The 21976-nt window shown below is 42.7% G+C and overlaps 1 protein-coding gene across 7 annotated transcripts in view; it reads left to right on the top strand.

The window, feature by feature from the left end:
* LOC128336613 (ankyrin repeat and fibronectin type-III domain-containing protein 1-like) overlaps window positions 1-21976 on the top strand; it is a 427021-nt gene that overhangs the window by 63822 nt on the left and 341223 nt on the right. For 4 of the 7 annotated variants that reach the window (XR_008312016.1, XM_053276530.1, XM_053276526.1 and 1 more), the window contains exon 3: window positions 14250-14505. The exons of 1 other annotated variant lie outside the window; for it this stretch is intronic. Coding sequence is in view for 5 of the 6 variants with exons in the window: in XM_053276530.1 (XP_053132505.1) it covers window positions 14348-14505 (158 nt within the window). In the remaining variant the exon portion in view is untranslated. Of the gene's footprint in view, window positions 1-12453; window positions 12690-13616; window positions 13636-14249; window positions 14506-21976 lie in introns of those variants that run through there. 2 more of the 7 variants (XM_053276528.1, XM_053276529.1) reach the window with 2 other exon arrangements.

Genomic DNA, 21976 nt, shown 5'->3' with positions numbered 1-21976 from the left:
GGTGCTGGCAGGGGAAGAAGAAAGTGGTGGTGCCAGCGGACAGGCGGGCAAGGTGTGAAACAAAATGGCTGGTGGTGGGGGGAGAGAAAATGACGGTGGCGGGTGTGTGTGGCTGGGTGGGTGAAGAAAACGGGCATGTGGGTGGGGAGAAGACGGCAGTGGCAGGGAAAGAAGTTGGTGGCAGGCAGGCAGGGGAAACTAGAGGCGCTGATGCTATGTTCCTGGCGCAGCTAGTTTTTCTTAAAACATTTTGTGCTTGAACTTGAAGTCTTGGTAACTAGGAGACAGTGACCAGTGAAGACCCTGAGGCAGTAGCAGCAAAATGGCTGGAGAGATTGGCTAATGCAGAAAGTTGGAAAGAACAGAGTGAATATAGCCCAGATAAATGTAAATGTGAAGAAGGATCAACTAGAATTACTTGAATGTTGAAAAAACTGGAGAGGATGAGTTGCTTAAGTGGCATGCACCTTGATTTATTTTTATTTTATTTATATACTGGCTGACTCCAGAGGCTCTAGGAGGTTCACAAAAACAAACATAAACAAGAACAGCTTAAAACAAGAATTAAAAATCTAACACATTTAAAAATTGCAGCAATTAAAAAATTGAATAATTCATTCATTCAATTTCTATACTGCCCTTCCAAAAATGGCTCAGGGTGGTTTACACGGAGAAATAACAAACAAATAAATAAGATGGAACCCGTCCCCGAAGGGCTCACAATCTAAATAGAAACATAAAACAGACACCAGCAACAGTCACTGGAGGTCCTGTGCTGGGGGTGGAGAGGGCCAGTTACTCTCCCCCTGCTAAATAAAGAGAATCACCATGTTAAAAGGTGCCTCTTTGCCAAGTTAGCAGGGGCAGCAATTAAAACAGCAATTAAAAACTAAAAAAACAGAAATTGCTAAAAGCCTGGCTAAAAAAATGTGTCTTAAGGGATCTTTTGAAGGCTAGTGAAGGTGTTGAACCACAAATGTCTCTAGGGAGCCCATGCCACAGCCCAGGAGTGTCTACAGAGAAGGCCCGCTCCTGAATCACCACTGGATGAACTGGTGGTATATGGAGATGGACCTCTCTTGATGATCTTATTGTGAGTTAGGGATCATGTAGCAGTTACCCCTGCTAACTTGGCAAAGAGGCACCTTTTAACGTGATGATTCTCTTTATTTAGCAGGGGGAGAGTAACTGGCTCTGTCCACCCCCAGCACAGTATCTCCAGTGACTGTTGCTGGTGTCTATCTTATGTTTCTTTCTAGATTGTGAGCCCTTCGGGGACAGGGTGCTATCTTATTTGTTATTTCTCCATGTAAACCACCCTGAGCCTTTTTTTGGAAGGGCGGTATAGAAATCGAATGAATGAATGTAGAAGGAGGCCCTCTCCCAGGTAACCTGGTCCTAAGCCCGGATATATCAATGGGATATCATCTTACTTACTTGAATTGAAGATGGCTCTGAATTTAAGATAACCCCCTTTAAAACTGGAGGCTAAATACAGGTTATTCCTGTATTGACATGAAAGGAACAGGACTCTGGATTTAAAATGACCCCCCCTTTCTAATATCAAATAACTACTTGGGGGGGAAAACAATTTCTGATTCAGATAAATACGGTATTATGCAAAGACAATTTTATAATGCATCTTTTGAAAAATGTTCTGTACTTCTATTCTTGCTAGCTTAAAATGGATAGACACAAGCCAACAATAATGTGTATAAAAACCATATTGTGGGCTGAGGGTAGTTGGATGTTCAGTAATTTTGTTCGCAATATGTGAATAAGAGTAGTCCTCATATTTGTTTAACTATAGGATACTTAAGCCTTATATGCTTATAGGTCTGTGTGATCGCTTGAGTCTGTGGAAAAGTTCTAAGCATACATGGAATATATCCATTTATTTGCTAAGAATTTTACTTGCAGAGGGGAGAATTATATAGGTGTACACAGAGCCCTCTGGGGGAAGTCAGTAACAGATAGCCGCTGTTTATTAGATGTTAGCTCACCAACTTGAGGCCAAGAACAGACAACAACCTGTCCTACCACCCACATATTGATAAAGAAATGTTGACACTAGCTTAGTTTCTGTTTGGTATCTCACCTTGTAAAGAAATCCAGGCATCTGGTAGCATTCTCTAGAGCAGGGGTGTCAAATTCAGTTAGGCAGTGGGCCAGATTTGAAGCAAATGCACCTCCATGGGGTCATCTGTACTGCCCCGCCAAACCCCCCTGCTTCCCTCCGTTATTGTGTGGTGGTCCAGTGCTGCCTCCTCCAACCCATTCCCTGCCTTGCCTCTGTCAGTGTGGCTTGCCCATCACTTCACGCTTGGCTCTTGCTGCCGTGTGCGGACGGACATTTCCTCTCTCACCAAAGTGAGAGATGAAGTAAACCATTTAGAAATTTAAATGGGCATCCTTGTGCCCTGATGCCAACATGGTGCATGCATGCCCATCACCATTCCCATTGGCTTTTGCCATGCTGAGAGGGCAGACGGACTGTTCCATCTCTCGCCGGTGAGAGGAAACAATCTGCTTGGCAAGAGCCAGGTGCAAAGTGACATGTGAGCAGCAGTGATGGAGGAAGGAGTCCTCGGCAAGGCAGGGGAGCAGTGCAGAGGGACCAGTACACAATGGAGAGAAGCGGGGGCCGGGCAGTTGAGCTCCACAGCCTGGATACAGCCCATTGCCTTCCCTGCCCTGCCTTGCCTCTGTGATGCCGATTCAGGTAAATCTTATTGATTTTTAGGAGCCATTTGAGAATGCTGGTCACCTTGAACTAATGAATGAACATTTCTTTTGCTGTCTGGGGAGCCACCTCCTAAGTGATCTCTCTTGTGATTGCAGCTCTGTTAGTGAAGATTAATTGGCTGGCTTTTAATTGTTAGGATCACACTTCGCTCTTTGTTTGAATATCTGCACCACTTGTGTGTTGAGTTTTGTGCTGAACTCCCACTCTAGCATGATCGTGCTGAAAACAATGATTCAGAAAGATCTGAATTACTCCATCAGCAAATATGTGATGTGTTTGTATCTTTGCAATATGGCACCAGCCTTGCTTATGAAACATTTATATATGTTTATTTTATATTCCTCAAACAGATATTCAGACAAGTAGTTTCTGGATCCTGGAAGGATGAAGTTAATCACAAAAAACCCTTTACGTATAGTGATCAGCATAACAGATGTATGGATGATTTAAAGTTCCCTCTCCCCTTAATGCCTCTACTTATGACTAATGTTGACTAATTTATCTATATGACTAATATGTATGTGTATATAGAAGGTATGGTGTAGTTAATGCCTCTGTGACCAATTCTGCAAAGAGTATTGCCTTTTTATGATTAAAAAACATTTGTGCATCGGGGATTTAAGCTGTTCATTTCACTTACTTTCTTAAAAAATAACTTTGTTCATCTTTTAAAATATTTTCTGATCTCCCGTTAACTGTGTTTGCTTTAATTTCATTTCGTTTACAGCTCATAATCTGCTTTTCTTTCCAAAATGGCTTATATGCAGAAATCAATCAGTATAATAATATCAAAACGACAATATAACAAGCAAGAAATTAGCACAACAGCATTAAGTAGATATAAAAGCCATAGCATAAATATTAGCTATGTATAAAATATAAAGCCAGATTGCAGCGAATTGATAACGCTACCTACCTGGAAACCCAATACACATTGCTGCCCACCCACAAGATAATTCAGTTCCCACAACTCTATCAGAAGCATGGGGAGTAAATGTGAACCAAACCCCTGTCTCACGGTGACAAACGGCTCTTTGGGGTTGTAGTGGTGGCTGCAGCTATTGTGCATGTTGTAAAGAGCTTACTAATGTTCTTACTGGTTCTGTTCTATTTCCAGGCACAGGTCTCTGCTTAGAACAGGACACTATTTGTTCTTATTTAGACACTATTACCTTGACTCCACAGGGGCACCGTGTGAATGAAGGGATCTTCAGAAGGATGCTTGGGTCAGTCATGTTTTTCATTTGCAACTCAATTTGTTGGGAGAGTCAAACTAGGCCAGCTCTTGCTCTGCTGCTCAATTGGAGCATACCATAGATCATAAAACTGCAAGTGCAATACTGCACACAACAGTTAAATACAAATACCGTTGTTAAACAACACAGTGTCATATTAAACAGGAAAAATTAAAACTAATTTGTTCATATCTTATTTTGCAAGCTGCTGCACAAAATCTTGCCATTCTCCCGGTAATCTCCACATGACGATCCATTAAGAAATCAGCCACATAAAAATAATCTGAATGGCCTGGGCATTTTTTTAAAGGCTCAATCCAGATGGAGCAAATACTGTAGCTTTATAAAAAGGACAGTAAAGCAAAACATGACAAATTGTCTCAACCTCACCTGTGCCACACTGTTTTATATTGTTTGTGAAACTGTGTACACTGCCTAGAGATACATACATCAGGTGGTATGTAATATGATAAATAAATACAGGCTGAATATGAGGCTGGGGAAATAGCCCCTTGCTGATGCACACCATCACAATTCATTAGGGTGCTATGTTTGCTGGACAACTGTGGGGAGGGGAAAACACACACACAATAAAAACCAGAATGTTCCAGGACTTGATCAGCAATCTGAGCTGCTCGGAAGACACTTTTAGTAATTGGGACCATCAAAATGTGGTCTTCCATGTCGGTTTGAAAGCTGGCCCTATCCACCCCCAGCACACTATCTCCAGTGACTGTTGCTGGTGTCTATCTCGTTTATCTTTTTAGATTGTGAGCCCTTTGGGGACAGGGAGTCAACCTATTTATTTATTTCTCTATGTAAACCGCTCTGAGCCATTTTTGGAAGGGTGGTATAGAAATTGAATTAATAATAATAATAATAATAATAATAATAATTGAGACTTTTGCATTGAATATCTGCTTAGGGTTATAGTGATACAATCTAGGGTGTGCCAAAAACGGAAACAAATGGAAGAACGTATAAGTAGCCTTCAGTGCATAAACCTTCATTAGAATTTGTGAATCCAAAGTATATTGAATTATATCCTCATTTATAAATATATGCTCTGCTGTCAGATGGTAGCTGTAGAATCTTTAGTGCCTTGCCTCTTCATATGTATCTGAGAGATGTTTGGGGGTGGTGTGTGTGTCTGTCTAGCTATAGTATTCGGAAGTTGGAGAAGGAGCTTCGTTTTCAGCAGATTTTGGCATTAAGCACCTTGCTTCAACCACCCAGGCTGTCAGGAAGCATTTGTTAAAAGCTGCCTGTGCACAGCAGAAGTGATCTGGATTTGGAAAATTACATGTATGCCTGCAGTGCATCTATTTCTGGTGAGGATGGAAAGAAGGGTTTGCATCACAACATACTGTTTGTTAGCCTTATAAATATTTTGTTGGGGAAGGGGCAGAGGAGAGCATACCATGGAATCAGCTTCATGACATTAGGGTAGTTCTTTAATCTTATTTTCAAGGTAGGGATAATTAATATATTCAAGTCTTAATCAGATGAAAACATAGTTTTATCCCCCCCACCCCAATTTTTCTTCTGCATCCATACGCCTGATCTCTTTATTTCAGATAACAATGCAGAACTTCCTGTAATACCTCCAGAACTCTTTATCTTGTACTTCCATCTGTATCTGGTGTCTGTTCCAGACTTGAATCTATGCATACTCAAGTAGAAGCTTATTCTTTCTTATAAAGTTGTAGTTGCTAGTTTGGAATTACAGGCATACTGCTGTTTAGTGGAATAGTGTTTCTCCACTAAAAGTGTTTTGTTTTTGTGTGTGTTGGAGTTGTACAGGTGTCTCAGTACATATGTTAACTTACAAATAAATAAGTGTATTTGACCATATTTGGTTGGATGGAAGAGTGATGATACTCCATTAATCCAAAGTGAAGAATGAGTGTGGTGTGTGTTATAAAGGTTTGCCACAAACTAGAAGAGAAATTGGGGCACGTGAGCCCAAGAGTCATTCAAGGCTGAATTATGTAACAAAGGTTCAAAGGAATTATGTAACAACAACAAAATAAAAGGTCAAAAAAGCAAGGGGGCGGGGGGGTGATATAATAGAGGAAAGGGATAGTACCTTATTCTCTAGCAATGCCCCAAACACCTCGAAAAGATATCAGAAGTCATTTCTGGGTCATTTCCGGCTACTCAAAACCATGGATAGGCAAATTTTGCCTATTTTTCTACCTGTGGATAATGAAACTGGGTCTCCAAGACCCAATTGCGGATATGAGTCCGTGGATAAGAAGGGCCACCTGTATTTATTTTTCTATGTAAACTGCTTTGAGAACTTTGTTTGAAGAGTGGTATATATATTGTAGTAGTAATAGAAAGGTTCTTGTGAAAGAAGTTTCTCAGCTCTTTCACATATTCCTTGGTTGCATGAACGTGTTTCTCAAATATTCATCAGTTGATTTTGCTTGATTAAGAAAGTAAAGAATTAGAGGGCCAAAATGGATGTGATGCATTAATCTCCTGATTCCTTTCCTTTCCTTTTGAAGTAGCCATGCGGGGGTTCTGGTTTTGATTGGAGCACTGAAAGGGTGGGGTGTTAAACCTCCCTCCTGCCATCTTCTTGATTGTAATTGCTGGGTCTTTCCACAAGCTGCTTTGCCCCACTGGGGGAAAAGACAGTTAGAAAACAGGTCTTGTTTTCCCTGTTAAGGTCAATATAAGTTTTTGTGGGGCGGGCAGTGTGGGGGATTGGAATCGGGAAAAGGTCATAGAACAAACTCTTTCTCTGCCAGTGTTGCTGCTTTGTTGAAGATTGGAGCTCCAACATTACTGCTTTAAAGAGGACAAATGTTGGGAGATGCCATCCTGATCTTCTTTGGTCCTGAGCCAAGAAGAGTTGTGGTTCAAAGGCCTTGCCACCACGTTGCATGCTTGGCAGATTCCCAGATTGCGTTCCTGAATCAAATATTGAAGATGTTCTGTATTCTGCAACATTTGGGAAGTGCTTTTCCAGCATAAGTTCAGAGTATTGCTTGTTTAGTAGATCAGCCAACTACCCCAACAATGCTATACAGTACTCATTAACTTCAGTACCTTTTGAATCTTGTATCTAAGATTGAAAGTAGGACAGATTGGCTGTAACAATATAACTGCTTTTTAAAACACTGGCCAAGAAGGCTTCAGTGCTGGTCACACCACATTTTGTTTAGTCTCTTCCAGGCTGCACCAGGACAAAATAAGCTTCTCAGACTTATCAGTAAAAGGAAAGCAGGCTACAGACTTTGCTGGCTGAACTGTAGGACAGAGGGCATCTCACCCAAAGGTTTCTAGGCAAAACGAGCACAGGAAGTCCAGAAAACATGGTCCCACTCAGGCCAAGTACGCAGGCCAGAACAGTCCAAATGCTCTTCAATCCATGACTGTATTCATTGTGAAAGAGAATATTACATGAGCTAATTTCACACACACACACACACACACACACACACACACACACACACACACACACACCAATTTTAGGTTTCGCATTCTAAAATGCCCCCATTTTTAAATGCATCTCCACATCTCTAAGTGTGATGATCTCTTAAGATTCACACTGAAGTATGCTGCCTTTCTGTATTTGAAGAACAATTCATTCAGAAGTTTCCTGAATGAATTATCTAAAACTCTTTGGCAACAAGGGGTAAACAAAGGAAGCTAATAAAATGTGGTGTCTGGGCAGTTAGGCCTTTGCACATTTAGTTGTCACTTTGGCTAATTACAAGCACCACATAAATCTCAATTTTTACAGACTGCCAGTGTGTACAGGTCTGAAGGTGACCCAATCAATGCTGAAAAACTTAGTGTAAGACAGCTTATGAGGTGTGTGGAAGAACATATGGAGTGTCCTTGGATGCTGGTGGCATGAAGCCTAATATAACTGTGCTTGAATATATGACCCCTGCACAGAATTAACCATACTAAAAAGTTTGCTGTTGGAAATCTGCAACAAACCTGCTGAGTTTATCTGCTTTTGGTGGAACTCTAATTTGGTTCAGTGCTATTAGATGCAAATTGCTGGGATTATTGTACATATTATGGGTATTTCAATTAATATGGGTTCATCAGTTAGAATATGATTGTAACCCTATTGATATTATATGAATTGATTGCTGTCTAGGAATTGCTGAAATGGATAGATTAATGGGCAACATTCATAGGAGAAATGGGGAAATATGGGCTATATCTTCAGCAGATAAGTGGACACAATTCATAAATTATTAGAACATGCTTTGTAAAATTATGCCTTTTAGAATTTTGTTGTTACTATTATACCATTTCACTGTGTTTCAGTCTACAGACTTCATCAGGATGTGGGATGTGACGTTTGTTGTGCCTATACAGTCTAGATTAAAAGTTTAATGCCCAAACTGAAGTTTGACCTTACAGCCACCAGTACCATGGCTGAACAAGATGGCTACTCTGTTGTTCGTCAAGACATATGCAGACAGTGTGCACTTGCAGTGCATGTGTGTGTGGGCACAGCTTCAGGACTGATAGGGTGGAATTCGGGTTTATCTTTTCATGCCTGCATAATGTCTGCAGTCCTTCATTAAATTGTCAGCATCTCTAACAGGAGAGCTGGTCTTGTGGTAGCAAGCATGACTTGTCCCCTTAGCTAAGCAGGGTCTGCCCTGGTTGCATATGAAAGGGACACTAGAAGTGTGAGCACTGGAAGATATACCCTCGGGGGATGGAACCGCTCTGAGAAGAGCAGAAGGTTCCAAGTTCCCTCCCTGACAGCATCTCCAAGATATAGAGCTGAGAGAGATTCTTGCCTGCAACCTTGGAGAAGCCGCTGCCAGTCTATGAAGATGATGCTGAGCTAGATGGACCAATGGTCTGACTCAGTATATGGCAGCTTCCTATGTTCCTTACTTTTGAGCGGACATAAAAATGGCCACTTTTTGAAATGGCACTTTACTTTCTTTTTTAAAAACATAGATATTTTTATTTGCTCACAGAGCTGCCTTGCAGCTCCCAACAGCTTATTTGTAGTGAAAGGGCATGCATATGGTATAAAGGAACTCTACATGCTGCATTACATAATTTCTGAATTACAAAACAGCTTCTTTTGGAGTGCAAAACAGCTTTGGACCTGCTTTTTAGGGAAAGGAAAGCTTGAGAGCAGGTGAGCGAATAAGTCAAAAGCCCATCTGGCTGAACAGGTTCAGATCAGATGTAAATTACAGGAAAACATATGCAACAGTAGAACAGTATTCTGAACAGTAGGTTCAGAATCGGTCATTGGCTACTATTACTCACATTTGTGTGTAATGTATCATTTGGACATTAGTTGAATGGTTCTATTCATTGGAGTCTTGGTTCTTTATATATAAATTGATATAAAATGTATACTAGTGCATTCATTTTTGTTACTTTGTATATGGTTTTATTGAAGATGACAAATTGATAACAGAATTACTATGATTTAAAAAATAAATAAATCCAGGGCTGTTGTTTACTTTCCAGTAAAATTGCTAAATGCAGACAACTACAAATCCACTTGCCAGCTCACCAGTGACTAATGACCCCAGCCTTCTGGCGAGCAAGATACCCAGAACCATGCAGATCTCCCCAGAGTCCTCATATCCATTGCCATTTTTGAGAAGATAAAAACCAGCAGGGATCCTTTCTGAGCAGTTTGGTGGATGGTGTGTGTGGGGGGGCTCCCCCGTTTCTTACCATCTCCATCTTCCAGTACAAATGAGAGAAAGACCCACTTCTGTCCAAAGCCCTCTGCCTGTGTGTCAGAAAAGGATATGAGGGAAGAGAGGGGATTAGTGGGGACCACAAATAATGGCTGGCAAGTGAAGCTAAGCCTAAATTTGTGAATCCCTGCACAAAAGCCCGTACCAAAACTAACTTCTATTGTTATTGTTGGCTAATCTGGTCTGTGACCGCAATAAACATACTACTCTACTACTAACTTCCATAGACTTGCTGGGAAAAAGTGGTCTTAACTATCTTTTTTTGAAGACCATGATCAAGTTGACTGCTGAACTTGGAGAGGAGAGCTGGTCTTGTGGAAGCAAGCTTGACTTGTCCCCTTTGCTAAGCAGAGTCTGCCCTGGTTTGCATTTGAATGGGAGACTAGAAGTATGAGCACTGCAAGATATTCCCCTTAGGCGGTGAGAGACTCCTGCCTGCAATCTTGGAGAAGCTGCTTCCAGTCCATGTAGACATTACTGAGCTAGATGGACCAGTGGTTTGACTCAGTAGAAGGCATTTTCCTATATTCCTAACTTCCCTGGAGGTGGAGTTCCATAAAGCGAGTGCCACTGCTGAAAACTCTCTGATCCTTGGAGAGCCTCTGCTAATCAAAATAGACAGTACTATTTTACACATATTGATGTCTGGCAGCCTCATATGTACTGATCAGCCCACCTAACTTCAGACAGGCTGGGTCACGTGACCATGATTGTTTTAGTTTGGCACGGAAACCAAGCTTGTGCACTACCTTGTCGACTCAGTTGCAGAGCTGTCCTTTTTTTGGTCCTGGCTTGTTAAACTGTGGCTTGTGCAAAGCTAGAGGCTGTGATTTGATTTGGATTTGAAACACAGTTTCATGAGAGGAGAGCTGGTCTTATGGTAGCAAGCCTGACTTGTCCCCTTAGCTAAGCAGGGTCTGCCCTGGTTGCATTTGAAACGGAGACTACTTGTGTGAGCACTGGAAGATATTCTCCTCAGGGGATGGGGCTGCTCTGGGAAGAACACCTGCGTGCTTGCATGCAGAAGGCTGTCATCTCCAAGACAGGGCTGAGAGAGTGACTCCTGCCTCCAACCTTGGAGAAGCCACTGCCTGTCTATGTAGACAATACTGAGCTAGATGGACCAAGGGTCTGACTCATAGGCAGCTACCTGTGTTCCTAGTTTTGAAGTTGTTTCAAGTCTGGCTTGTAAGCCAGAGTTAAACCAGAGTTCCGGACTTTGTGTGAACTGCAAAGCCATGACTTAACAAGTTGGGGTCTCCAGAGATGTGGGAGGTAAGGAAGAAAGAGGAGTGTGGAGTGCATGAGCTCTGTGAACCCTGGTTTATCAGTTATCCAGACTGTCCTAAAGCAGGATCTTGGGTAGTGAATTTAGCAAGTGGGGATGCTCATATGGGAAGAGAAGTCCCATGAAGTATTTCAGACTCACGTAGTTGAAGGCTTTAAAGCTCAAAAACAGGAGAATGAGATTCAGTACAATTCTTCCAGCATAGCTGCATCATGCTTTCTGTGGCTAATGTCTAAGCTGTCAACAGCAGCCTCCTATAGTGTACATTATGGTTAACCAGCCTGGAGATTGCCAAGGCATGTTTGATAGTGGTCAGGTCATCCTTTTCTAGAAGTGGCTCAGTCCCAGGGAAATTCACTTGACCTGTCAAAAGCTGCCAAATTTGCTGCCTTAATGATAGTTTGAAACTTTTGCATACTCTCCATAGATCATATCTTTATGCTCCTTTTACAAACAAGGTAGCTTGGTTTTCATCCTGCCATGATACAGTATGATCTGTTAAAAGTAGTTAGCAGAATAGACCAAATTGGTTTTCGAAGTTGAAGAGGAGATTCCTTGCAGATCTATTTGAAAGGATACTAGCTTCAGGATGCATTCGAGAACTTTTGTGACTTGTCTGATATAAGATGGTAGAAGTGACTGGTAGCTTTTTAAATACCTTAGTGGCAAGATACCAGTATTGGATCATGTAAACACTTCTAGTCATGTAGAAAGAATGTCTCATTTGTGCCCATCATATTGCTCCAGAATATATTGTAGCTTCTCACCTGTAAGCTGCAATACTAGTTCACCCAGGTGGATATGAGATTGCAGCCCGGTAGAACAAGCAAATCCCAAGAGACTTTTGTGATACAGTGCATTTATTTGATAGTGTGAAAGTTGAAGTAGGTCCAATGTGCGTGGGGAGATATTGTTATCCCCCCCCCTCTTTTCCTGATTGCTTTGTAAGTGTGCAGTGTGTTAACTCTTACTTCTCCCCCTTTGCGTTGCTTAGTAGCCAACAATTTCTTCTGCATCAGATAATCCTTGTTATAGCCCTCCCAAGGTGTCTGTGATTCCTGAAAATGCTGTCTGCATCTAGAATTGCTGCTTTGGACTTTAGTGCAGAGGGTTTGGTCCTTAGTGTGGAGGAAAGTGTGTGGCGTGTGTGTTGCCATTTCTCAGTACTGTATGTCCTTTAACTGCTTCTCCTCTCCTCTCGGCGCACGCTTTCGTTCTGTTTTCCTCGACCTCATTTGAAGTATTGCATTTCTTCAGATGGCAATCCCTGCACCTGATAAGAGAAGGGGGATAGAAAGGCTGGCATAGAGCACGCGGCTGATTGTGCATGAGAAAAGACTGAGAGCTGTGAGTGAATGCTGCCTTAATCCACCTCTCTCCAAGTGAATTGATTCTCTACGTCTCTAAAAAGGAAATTTATACACCATCGAGACCGAGGTGGAGTTTTGGAATTTGGGGAAGGATGGAGGGAAGGTAGTCCAAATGTAACCCAGAGAGGTGAATGGGGTCTCAAGGCTGCACTCTCTTCTCATACAGTATTAATGGGAACAAGAAGGTGTTTGTGAAAGGTTTTCTACCTGCTGCCAGGCAGCTGAAGGGGAGAGAGAGAGAGAGAGATTTATTCAGAGACTGCAGGAAGCTGCCGCCGCGGACACCACCACTACAGAACCTTCTAAAGCTGCTCAGCTTCAACAAGCCAGCAGGTGCTCTATGCACAACCATTGGTTTAATTTTGGTTTGTTTTTCTTGTCGTCGACCTTCTCACACCCCTTGTCTTCTGCCCCTTCTTGCTTCCCCTGTGTCTTTTTTTCTGTTCTGCTGTACTTATGTTCAGGCATCTGCACCAGTTCATCCGATGTTAGATCATGAAAAGGGGGATTGTGTGCTAGTGGATACTGTTTTTGTGTGGATTTGGCTGGGATGAATGCAGGTTTTGCAATGTGTGGGCATCTTAGGAAAAAACTTGTACATAGAGGTGACAATGCAGGATAACATTGAGAGTTTCAGGCAAACCTTTGGTAATCTCTCCCCGCCCCCCGCCCCCACCTGTAACTGGAAGCAGCAGTTTGTCTTTTCAGCTGTTGCTGGATTCTTCACTTCAGACATGGAAATTGTATGGATACATAACACGAATTTGCTTGTAGGAACATATCTGATAGGCTTGCAGTATTGGTTGCTTGTTTATGATGGGAGGCTGCTGTAGGCAGAAAAATAGCAGCTAACATTTTAATGTTAACAAGGCATCCACAACAGAAGGCTGGAAAAGATGCCAGAGCAGTTGGTTAATTTGCTATTTCAGTTTTGTTTGCTGTTGCCTGTATGTCTAAAAACTCATTAATACGTTATTTCCTTGTATTTTCTTGCTGCTTGTGTCCAAATGTGATTCCTCGCAACTGAATTTTTGATACCTAGATGCTCATTAGGGTTCAAATGAGTTTATTGAGACCCATCACCCTCCCATTAATGTCTCTTTCTGCCATCCGCTCCATGGTAGCTGTTTGATCCAGGCAGTGAGAGAGATGATGATGAACATAAGTGTGACTGAGGGTTTGGGGAGGGAGGAATTGCATTCTACTATGCAGAATTCCTCGCTGGTGGGTGCTATTGCATTTCCTAGTGCTGGAGCAGAGGGTTGAAGTGCAGATTATTGTAAGTAATTTTTAAATTAACGGAGAGCTAATTAATATTAACGATTTGCCATGCAGAAAAAAGGTTGATGTTTGTGCAGGAGGGTGGAATTGGGTGGAATTGAAGTGGAGAACTGATCAGCACTGCTTGTGTCAGTACTTAGGTCGTTGGTATCAGAGGCATTTGCCTACAGGCAGTCCAGCAGTTTACTTGCACAGAAACGTTTTCAGCTCCCTTGTTTCATAGGTGTCTCTCTAGTTCCTTTTGGTCCATGATGAGACTTCTGACAGCTCCCATTTAATTGCAGGTATCTTTGGCTTTGAAGGCCAGCTTCCTTCCATTTCTGATGTAGAGGCATGTCTCTGAAAATCTGTTTTTCACAGCAGAAACTGTGAAATGCGTCCTGTCAGTATCGAATCATTTTTGCCAGAAGGGATTATTTCCCTTTGCCTTAATTCAGTTCTGCTGCCTCTTCAGTAAAATGTAGCAGAAGCACAGCTGCCACCAGTGTGTTGTTAATTTTTAATTTCTAGACACTGTGGTGTTGTTTCTGTAAGTATGAAAAATACTGGAGCATGGCAGGTGGTCTGGCCCTTCTAAATTCCTTGCTTTCTCTCTTTCCCCAACTCTCCTAGCTCTTCTGCTCAGCCCAGCAAGCACTGGTGGCATATCCTGAGTAATGCAAACATACTGGCTGTAGCATGGGGATGTGTGTGTAGACTTGCGCATCCATATGGACACACGCAGAAGGCCGGACTGCACTGGTGCCATGTCGTCTTTTGGAAAGCTTACAGAATACTTCAGCCTAAGGAAGTCAAGGAACGAATTCCGATCTGACCGGCGGAGTAGCAGGAGGAGTGGCAGCTACTGCTGTAGTATCACCGAATGCAGGTAGTGGGAAGAATTCCTCCTTCATGTTCCTTAGCGTGTGTATGTGTCTGGGTAGTAAGGCTAGGGGGAGTGCATGCTACTCTTATGGTGAGTGACTAGGATTAGGTTAAAAAGGGGTGTTGGGTCCCTCTCACTACACGGTATATCTAAGGATTTCATCATTCATCAGTTGAAAGGGGTTTCTGTTAAACATTCCTCCCCTTTGGTTCATGGGGTGCACTTCTCATTTTGTAGAAAAGTATGGTACCCATTTTTCCTATGTTAAAACGACAGGAGGAAATTCTCGGCCCATCAGACTTTGGAGACTGGATGGAAGATGGGGAGGAGAGGAGGAAAGGTGGACCTTGTTGAAACTACTGTTATGCTACCTTCCGATGTAGCTCCTTGAACTGGAATCCAAACATGGATATGTAATAGTATTCAATCAAATCGTAGGCTGCATTCACATAAATAGAAGCAGTGATGATACCTTTTCAGTTATCCGTGAGTGTGTGTGTGTTAGTACCTGTATTGTTCACACATGTTCGAGGAACAGGAGCAAACCTTTTATTCTTACTAGGAGGATGTGGCCAGTGAAGTCATGATGGGATGTTCTGGACTTTCTCAACTCTGTGGGTTAGTATAAGGAGCTACATTTTCTTTGATGGGCAAGGCACCCTGGCAAGGAGAAGAATTGACCCCTACTGTTGTAACCAGAATTATAGATATGTATTATTTAAAGAGAAGCTATACTCTTACTCTCCCCCACCCCACCGCCTTCCGTCATTTTCTCTGCTTAGGAGGATATGATATGACTGCTTAGGAGGATATGATATGGCTTAGGAGGATATGGATTTGGTTGGTGCTCTGATGAGGGACATTTTTTGGTCTCATTCTCCACTCCAAAATAGAGCCAAAAATTAGTGAAAAGGTCCAGGGCTTACCTGAGTGTTATAGGTATGGTACCCACCCACCAGTGATGTTGCACACCCCTATGCTTTTGTTCCTGACAAGGGCACAGAGATTTGAGTACCTAGTGTCCAAGGTAGCTCATTAGGCTAAGTCTCCCCGCTCCCCCTCCCCTTCTCGCTCCCCCTCCCCTTCTCGCTCCCCCTCCCCTTCTCGCTCCCCCTCCCCTTCTCGCTCCCCCTCCCCTTCTCGCTCCCCCTCCCGCTCTCGCTCCCCCTCCCGCTCTCGCTCCCCCTCCCGCTCTCGCTCTCGCTCCCCCTCCCGCTCTCGCTCCCCCTCCCCCTCTCGCTCTCGCTCCCCCTCTCGCTCCCCCTCCCCCTCCCGCTCTCGCTCCCCCTCCCGCTCCCGCTCTCGCTCCCCCTCCCGCTCCCGCTCTCGCTCCCCCTCCCGCTCCCCCTCTCGCTCCCCCTCCCCCTCCCCCTCTCGCTCCCCCTCCCCCTCTCGCTCCCCCTCCCCCTCCCCCTCTCGCTCTCGCTCCCCCTCCCCCTCTCGCTCTCGCTCCCCCTCCCCCTCTCGCTCTCGCTCCCCCTCCCCCTCTCGCTCTCGCTCTCGCTCCCCCTCCCCCTCTCGCTCTCGCTCCCCCTCCCCTTCTCGCTTTCAATAAATGCCAGCAATTTATTTGAATCAGTCTCTATTACTAGCTGGAATTTGTAAGGCCCTTGTAAGATTATAGTCTTTGTATTAGCAAAGGTGGATATTAATTTCAGGTGATATACTAGTGGCAGAATCAATAGAAGACAAATAGGTTAAAGAACATGTTTTTCTTACTTAGATAAGGCCCAATCTTTAGGTAGTAGAAGCTTATCATCCTGCAGTTTTGGGAAATCAAAACGGGCCATTGTAAAAGTAGACAAAAGTTCAAATAATTGCCAGTTTTTATATTTGCAAAGGAAAAATGGTGGTTGAGTCTTCATCTTGCTATATCTTGGTGCAACTTGTGATCTTTTTGCAGTGGGAACAATCAAACCTAATTGAGCTGCAAAACCTAAATAACCATCTTAAGACTAATGTATTGCAAACATAGACTGGGCTTCAAATATGTCCCTACCAGCAATGTTTCCTTTTCTGTCTCCCCATCCACTCCACCCTTTAAAAAACAAAAACAAAACAGAATTGACCTTCTGGAACACTTCTGTGAATGTTGAAATCTAGCGCCACTGCTTTGTGATTTTTAGTTGGTTCTAATACAGGTATGTATGTATTTATTTTATCATATTTCTATACCGCCTGATATGTACATCTCTACAGATAGTTACAGTTGCTATCCCAGTTTGGATTTTTTTTCTAATTTACCAACATGGCTGCCTACATTTTTGGTCCACTAAATGGAGTTTCTCACCTAAATTAATCTTGGAATGCAATGCCACAGTGATTTAGAAGTTAAAGTAGCACTTTCTAGCAAGATAAATTGTTTGTGAGCTGCTGGGTGTGATGGCTGCCTTGTGTTTATAATTCAGTTTTGAAGATGAAATTCAGAGCTGTTAATGTAATTTTGTTTTTGAAAGGCAAGACAGTTTGTACAGCCTGTTGCTTCATTCTGCCTCTTTTCAAAAATGTTTTCACTTAATTGGTTGTGTCTTTTCCACCTTGTATACGTAGAGATGCTGAGCACCCCCAAGACCCATTACAGAACACGGATGGCTGCTTTGTTGCCTCTCAAAATAGAAATTGGACTGCTACCCTATTTAGCTATCTCTGTAACAGTTAGAAGTCTGACTGTAGACACTTGTATTTTAATGTTTAGCTATACCATCTATTTAAAGATTTAATTGGTAACTCAGAAATAAATCCCTACAGTGTTCTTTGTGAGCAACAGAACCAAAGTGCTGTGTAGTGTGCATGCAGCTAGGTGATGCTAGTTTGGGTTTGTAATATCAGCAACATAGTTTTAAATGTAAGTGTAATCCTTTCCTATTTCTCCCAGAATTCACACTCCAGAGACCAATACTGCGAAGAATTGAGGCAAATAAAACTAAATGTAATCTTTTAAAACAAATACACATTTTGCACGCACACACATTTAAAGCAACAACTCCAATCCCCGTTTCTGAAGAATAGAAGCCAGTAAAACAAAACAAAAAACGCAGGATTTTTGTAATCTACACAGGATGGGTGAAGCAGCTACTCGTCAAGCTTTTCTGCAGTTCTTAGACCCAATTTCCCTTCCTTCTTTCCAAAGATTCAGCTTTTGCCTTTCCTTGTCTTGTCCCAAACTCTTCTGCTTCTTAATCTGTCCAGCCTCAGGGGCAAGATGCCTCTGAATACCAGTTTCAGGGGGAGCAAAAGAAGGAGAGAGGGCACACCATCGCTTGCCTGTGGAGTTCCCAGAGGAATCTGGTGGGCCACTGTGGGAAATATGATTCTGGGCTAGATGGGCTACCTTGGGCCTGATCCAGCAGGGATGTTCTTATGTAGACCTTAATATCTTCTTTTCCTCACAATATCTCTTCCTCAGAATTCTCTCCCTCTCAGACGCTTCCCTGTGGCAACCCACTAGGGCCAAAAGTAATTCAAAGCATTGTATTGGACAAAGTAGTGAAATCCAAAACAGATTGTGAGTAGCTCCAAAAGGATCTCTCCAAACTGGGTGATTAGGCGACAAAATGACAAATGCAGTTCAATGTTGGCAAGTGTAAAGTGATGCACATTGGGACGAAACCCCCCAACTTCAATTATATGCTGATGGGATCTGAGCTGTTGGTGACTGACCAGGAGAGGGATCTTGGGGTTGTGGTGAAAGTGTCGACTCAATGTATGGCAGCTGTGAAAAAGGCCAGTTCCATGCTAGGGATCATTAGGAAGGGGATTGAAAATAGAACGGCTAATACTATAATGCCCTTATCCAAAACTATGGTGCGGCCACACCTGGAGTACTGCATACAATTCTAGTCACCACATCTAAAAAAGGACATTGTTGAACTGGAAAAGGTGCAGAAGAGGGCAGCCAAGATGATCAGGGGCCTAGAGCACCTTTCTTATGAGGCAAGGTTACAACACCCGGGGCTGTTTTGAAAAAAGACGACTGTGAGGAGACATGATAGAGGACTATAAAATCATGCACGCTGTGGAGAAAGTGAATAGAGAGAAATTCTTCTCCCTCTCCCATAACACTAGAACCAGGGTTCATCCCATGAAATTGCTTGCCGGGAAATCTAGGACCAACAAACGGAAGTACTTTTTCACACAAGGCATAATCAACTTGTGGAATTCTCTGCCACAAGATATGGTGACAGCCAACAACCTGGATGGCTTTAAGAGGGGTTTGGATAACTTCATGGAGGAGAGGTCAATCAATGGTTACTAGTTGGAGGGCTATAGGCCACCTCCAGCCTCCAAGGCAGGATGCCTCTGAGTACCAGTTGCAGGGGAGTAACAACAGGAGGGAGAGCATGCCCTCAACTCCTGCCTGTGGCTTCCAGAGGCTTCTGGTGGGCCACTGTGAATCACAGTCCTATACATACCAATATGATTCTGTTGCCAACATACGGAGGAGATGGTTGGGGTTTTTTTCTTCCCCATTGTGAGTTAGCTGAAGAAAGGTTATGATTGTGGCCTCTTAAACCTTCTTCTTTATAGCTCTGTTTAATACATATTCCAGATGTGCCTTCAATGGGCTCACATAGGTCTGTGGTAAGGTGTTTTCCTAACACAATATAGTCAGCCCCACAGGGTCCCTGCTCCCTCCAGCCAGCTTCCAGCTGAAGCACACAACTTCTCTTGAAGATGCCTCAGTCCTCATGGGCCAGGGTACAAACATTTTCTCCTGAGCTTTCACATCTTTCAGTAGGGGATTTCTGTTGCAATTCCAAATCCACAGATCGCAAAACTTACCCAGGATACGCACAGCAGTATACTACTTACAAGGATACAATTTCTTAAACATTTATACACTGAATCACATGGCCTTTCTATTTAAAAGCTGCTTTTAAGTATTATTTTTTTGCTTTGAGATATGTAGTTCAAAAGAGAAACCATCCATATGGTCTTTGGTCGCTCACGCTTTACTGGGTCTGCTATTCTTTTGAAATCTCTAAAACCTCTCTCTTTGATGGGTCACAATATGTTCTATTTTAGCAGCAGAATGATGGTGTCAGGGGAAGAAGTGACATTTAGCTTTGGTTGCTTGATTGAGCTGCTTAGGCTTTGCATATTAAACCACATGAAGCTTCAGCTTTGCTCTTTGAGGCTTCTCTTTCTAGGTTTCTTTTGCATCACTCTGCTTCTATCTAGTAGGAAGACATTTTGAGAAGAGATAGATAATGATGTCATTGAAATGCATGTGACCTTTCCAATGTACTTCACCTGTGATTCACCTAGCTTTTTTAGATGATTATTTTGGGGTGGGGGTGAAGAAAGGACAGGTAGGGCAATGAAAGGAGCGACCGTATTGTTTTCGGAAATATCACAATGGTGATAGTTAGCGGACTTGAAGTATAATGGGAGTGAAAAACATCCCAGAAATACAAGTAAACCCATCCATGAAATTTATCAGCCCTTTTTCAATTATCCTTATAATCATAGTACTATGCAGCAAATAGTGTGGTGCTGTAAAATGTGCTAATCCTTAAGCATGAATTATTCTGTTAATACACATCTGCAAAAGAGTCCTACATTCTTGCAATGCTAGTATGCTCCCAAATCTAAGAGAAAGATATTAAAGATGATCATTTCTTCGAACAGTGAGTGGTAGCTTAAATGTAGCTTGTATACCAGGCAGACAACTAAGTGAATATCACACCCCTGCTAACTAGGCAAGGGGTCATCTTAAGTGGCTCAGCCGAGAAACGCTTGACTAACAAGCAGAAGTTTGCCGGTTCGAATCCCCGCTGGTATGTTTCCCAGACGATGGGAAACACCTATATCTGGCAGCAGCGATATAGGAATATGCTGAAAGTCAACTCGTACTGCATGGGAGATGGCAATGGTAAACCCCTCCTGTATTCTACCAAAGAAAACCACAGGGCTCTGAGGTCGTCAGGAGTTGACACCAACTCGGCAGCACACTTTACTTTAATTAGGCAAAGAGGCACCATTTAAAGTGGCAGCTCCTTTAACAGAGGGAGAGCAGATGTCCCTGCCCTTCCCAGCACTGCATCCCTCCCTTGTGTTTTTAGATTGTGTGTTCTCATGGGACAGGGAACCATCCTCTCATTTCTGTTGACATGCCTTGAGGATACTCTTGTTGAAAAGGGATATAAGAATACAAAAGTATCTGAAGCTGCCTTATTGCGACTGAAACCATTAGTCTATCAAGCTGAATGTTGTCTACACTGACTGGCAGTGGCACTCCAGGGCTTCAGGCGTGGCTTTTCCCCTGTCCTAGCTGGAGATGCCAGAAACTGAATCTGAGACCTTCTGCATGCAAAGCATGTGCCCTCTTACTGAACTGTGGGGCGATATTTCATCATTTAGAAACTATGACTTCCTTGAATTGCCCGGATGAGATTTTTAAAAAAATATTAATTTTAGGTATTGGATACACATTGATCAGGGAGCAAGTCAGATGACAATGTATGATTGGAGTGAAATGAATGCCATGTTCTGTAATACTGAAAGACTTTCTACAGTGCTATTTTTGGATCATGTGACTTAGAATGGGTTTATTCAACTAAAAGGAATGTCTGTGTGTTGTGTAATGTTAACGGACAGTTGATATTCTGATTTTAAACCAGAGTCTGAAACACTCTGTGCTAGTCTTTGGATGTCCCACATCCAGTTGGTGTCCATGCGTTCTCGTCCATTAAAAGACCTGTCCTGCTTGGCTGATGTAAGTGACTACGCACACACACACACACACAATATTCAGGCAGGTGTGTATGAGTGAGAGATGGAGATAGAGAGATTGATTGAATGAATGATTGATTGATAGGCCTAATCATAATTACACCAAAGGATAGAGTTGGCACCAAAACTTGTTGCATAGTTTGTATCTTTGAACTGCATCACTTTTGGGTGATCCATTGTAGCAACTGAGCTGCAATTTGTAAGTAAAATTAGGTCTTTCTCCTACAGAATTTAAAGCCAAATTTTGTGTTACGGCCCATTTGACTCATGGGTGTACCCCTGAGGTTCTGGCCACCCTGGTTTCAGTGCCTCAGATTTTTTGTTAAACTGAAACAATGTGAGAGGTAGCCAGTTAAGTAGTCATATCTTAAAAGTACTGTATTCCAATAAAACAATTTTCCAAGTAAATATTTAAATGCCCAAGGAGTTGCCCAAAGAGATCATATTACACCCATTTAAGAAGAACTACACTTGCTGCCAATAAGTTTCTGGGTGAAATACGAAGTGCTGGTCATTACCTATAGAGCCCTAAATGGTTTGGATCTGAAGTATTTAAGAGAGAGCTGCCTTCTTCATCAACCTCACCGCCTATTAAGATCATCTGAGGAGGTCTGGTTCCAGTTGTCATCGGCTTGATTGGTGGCGACTCGGAACTGGGCCTTTTCGAGAGTTGCTCTGGGACTCTAGAACATGCTTCCTGATGAAATTAGAGTTTCCCCTTCTCTGAATGTTTTTTAAA

Source organism: Hemicordylus capensis, chromosome 13 (assembly GCF_027244095.1).
Source record: "Hemicordylus capensis ecotype Gifberg chromosome 13, rHemCap1.1.pri, whole genome shotgun sequence".
Lineage (NCBI taxonomy): Eukaryota > Metazoa > Chordata > Lepidosauria > Squamata > Cordylidae > Hemicordylus > Hemicordylus capensis.
This window is presented reverse-complemented; position numbering and strand designations above follow the sequence as displayed.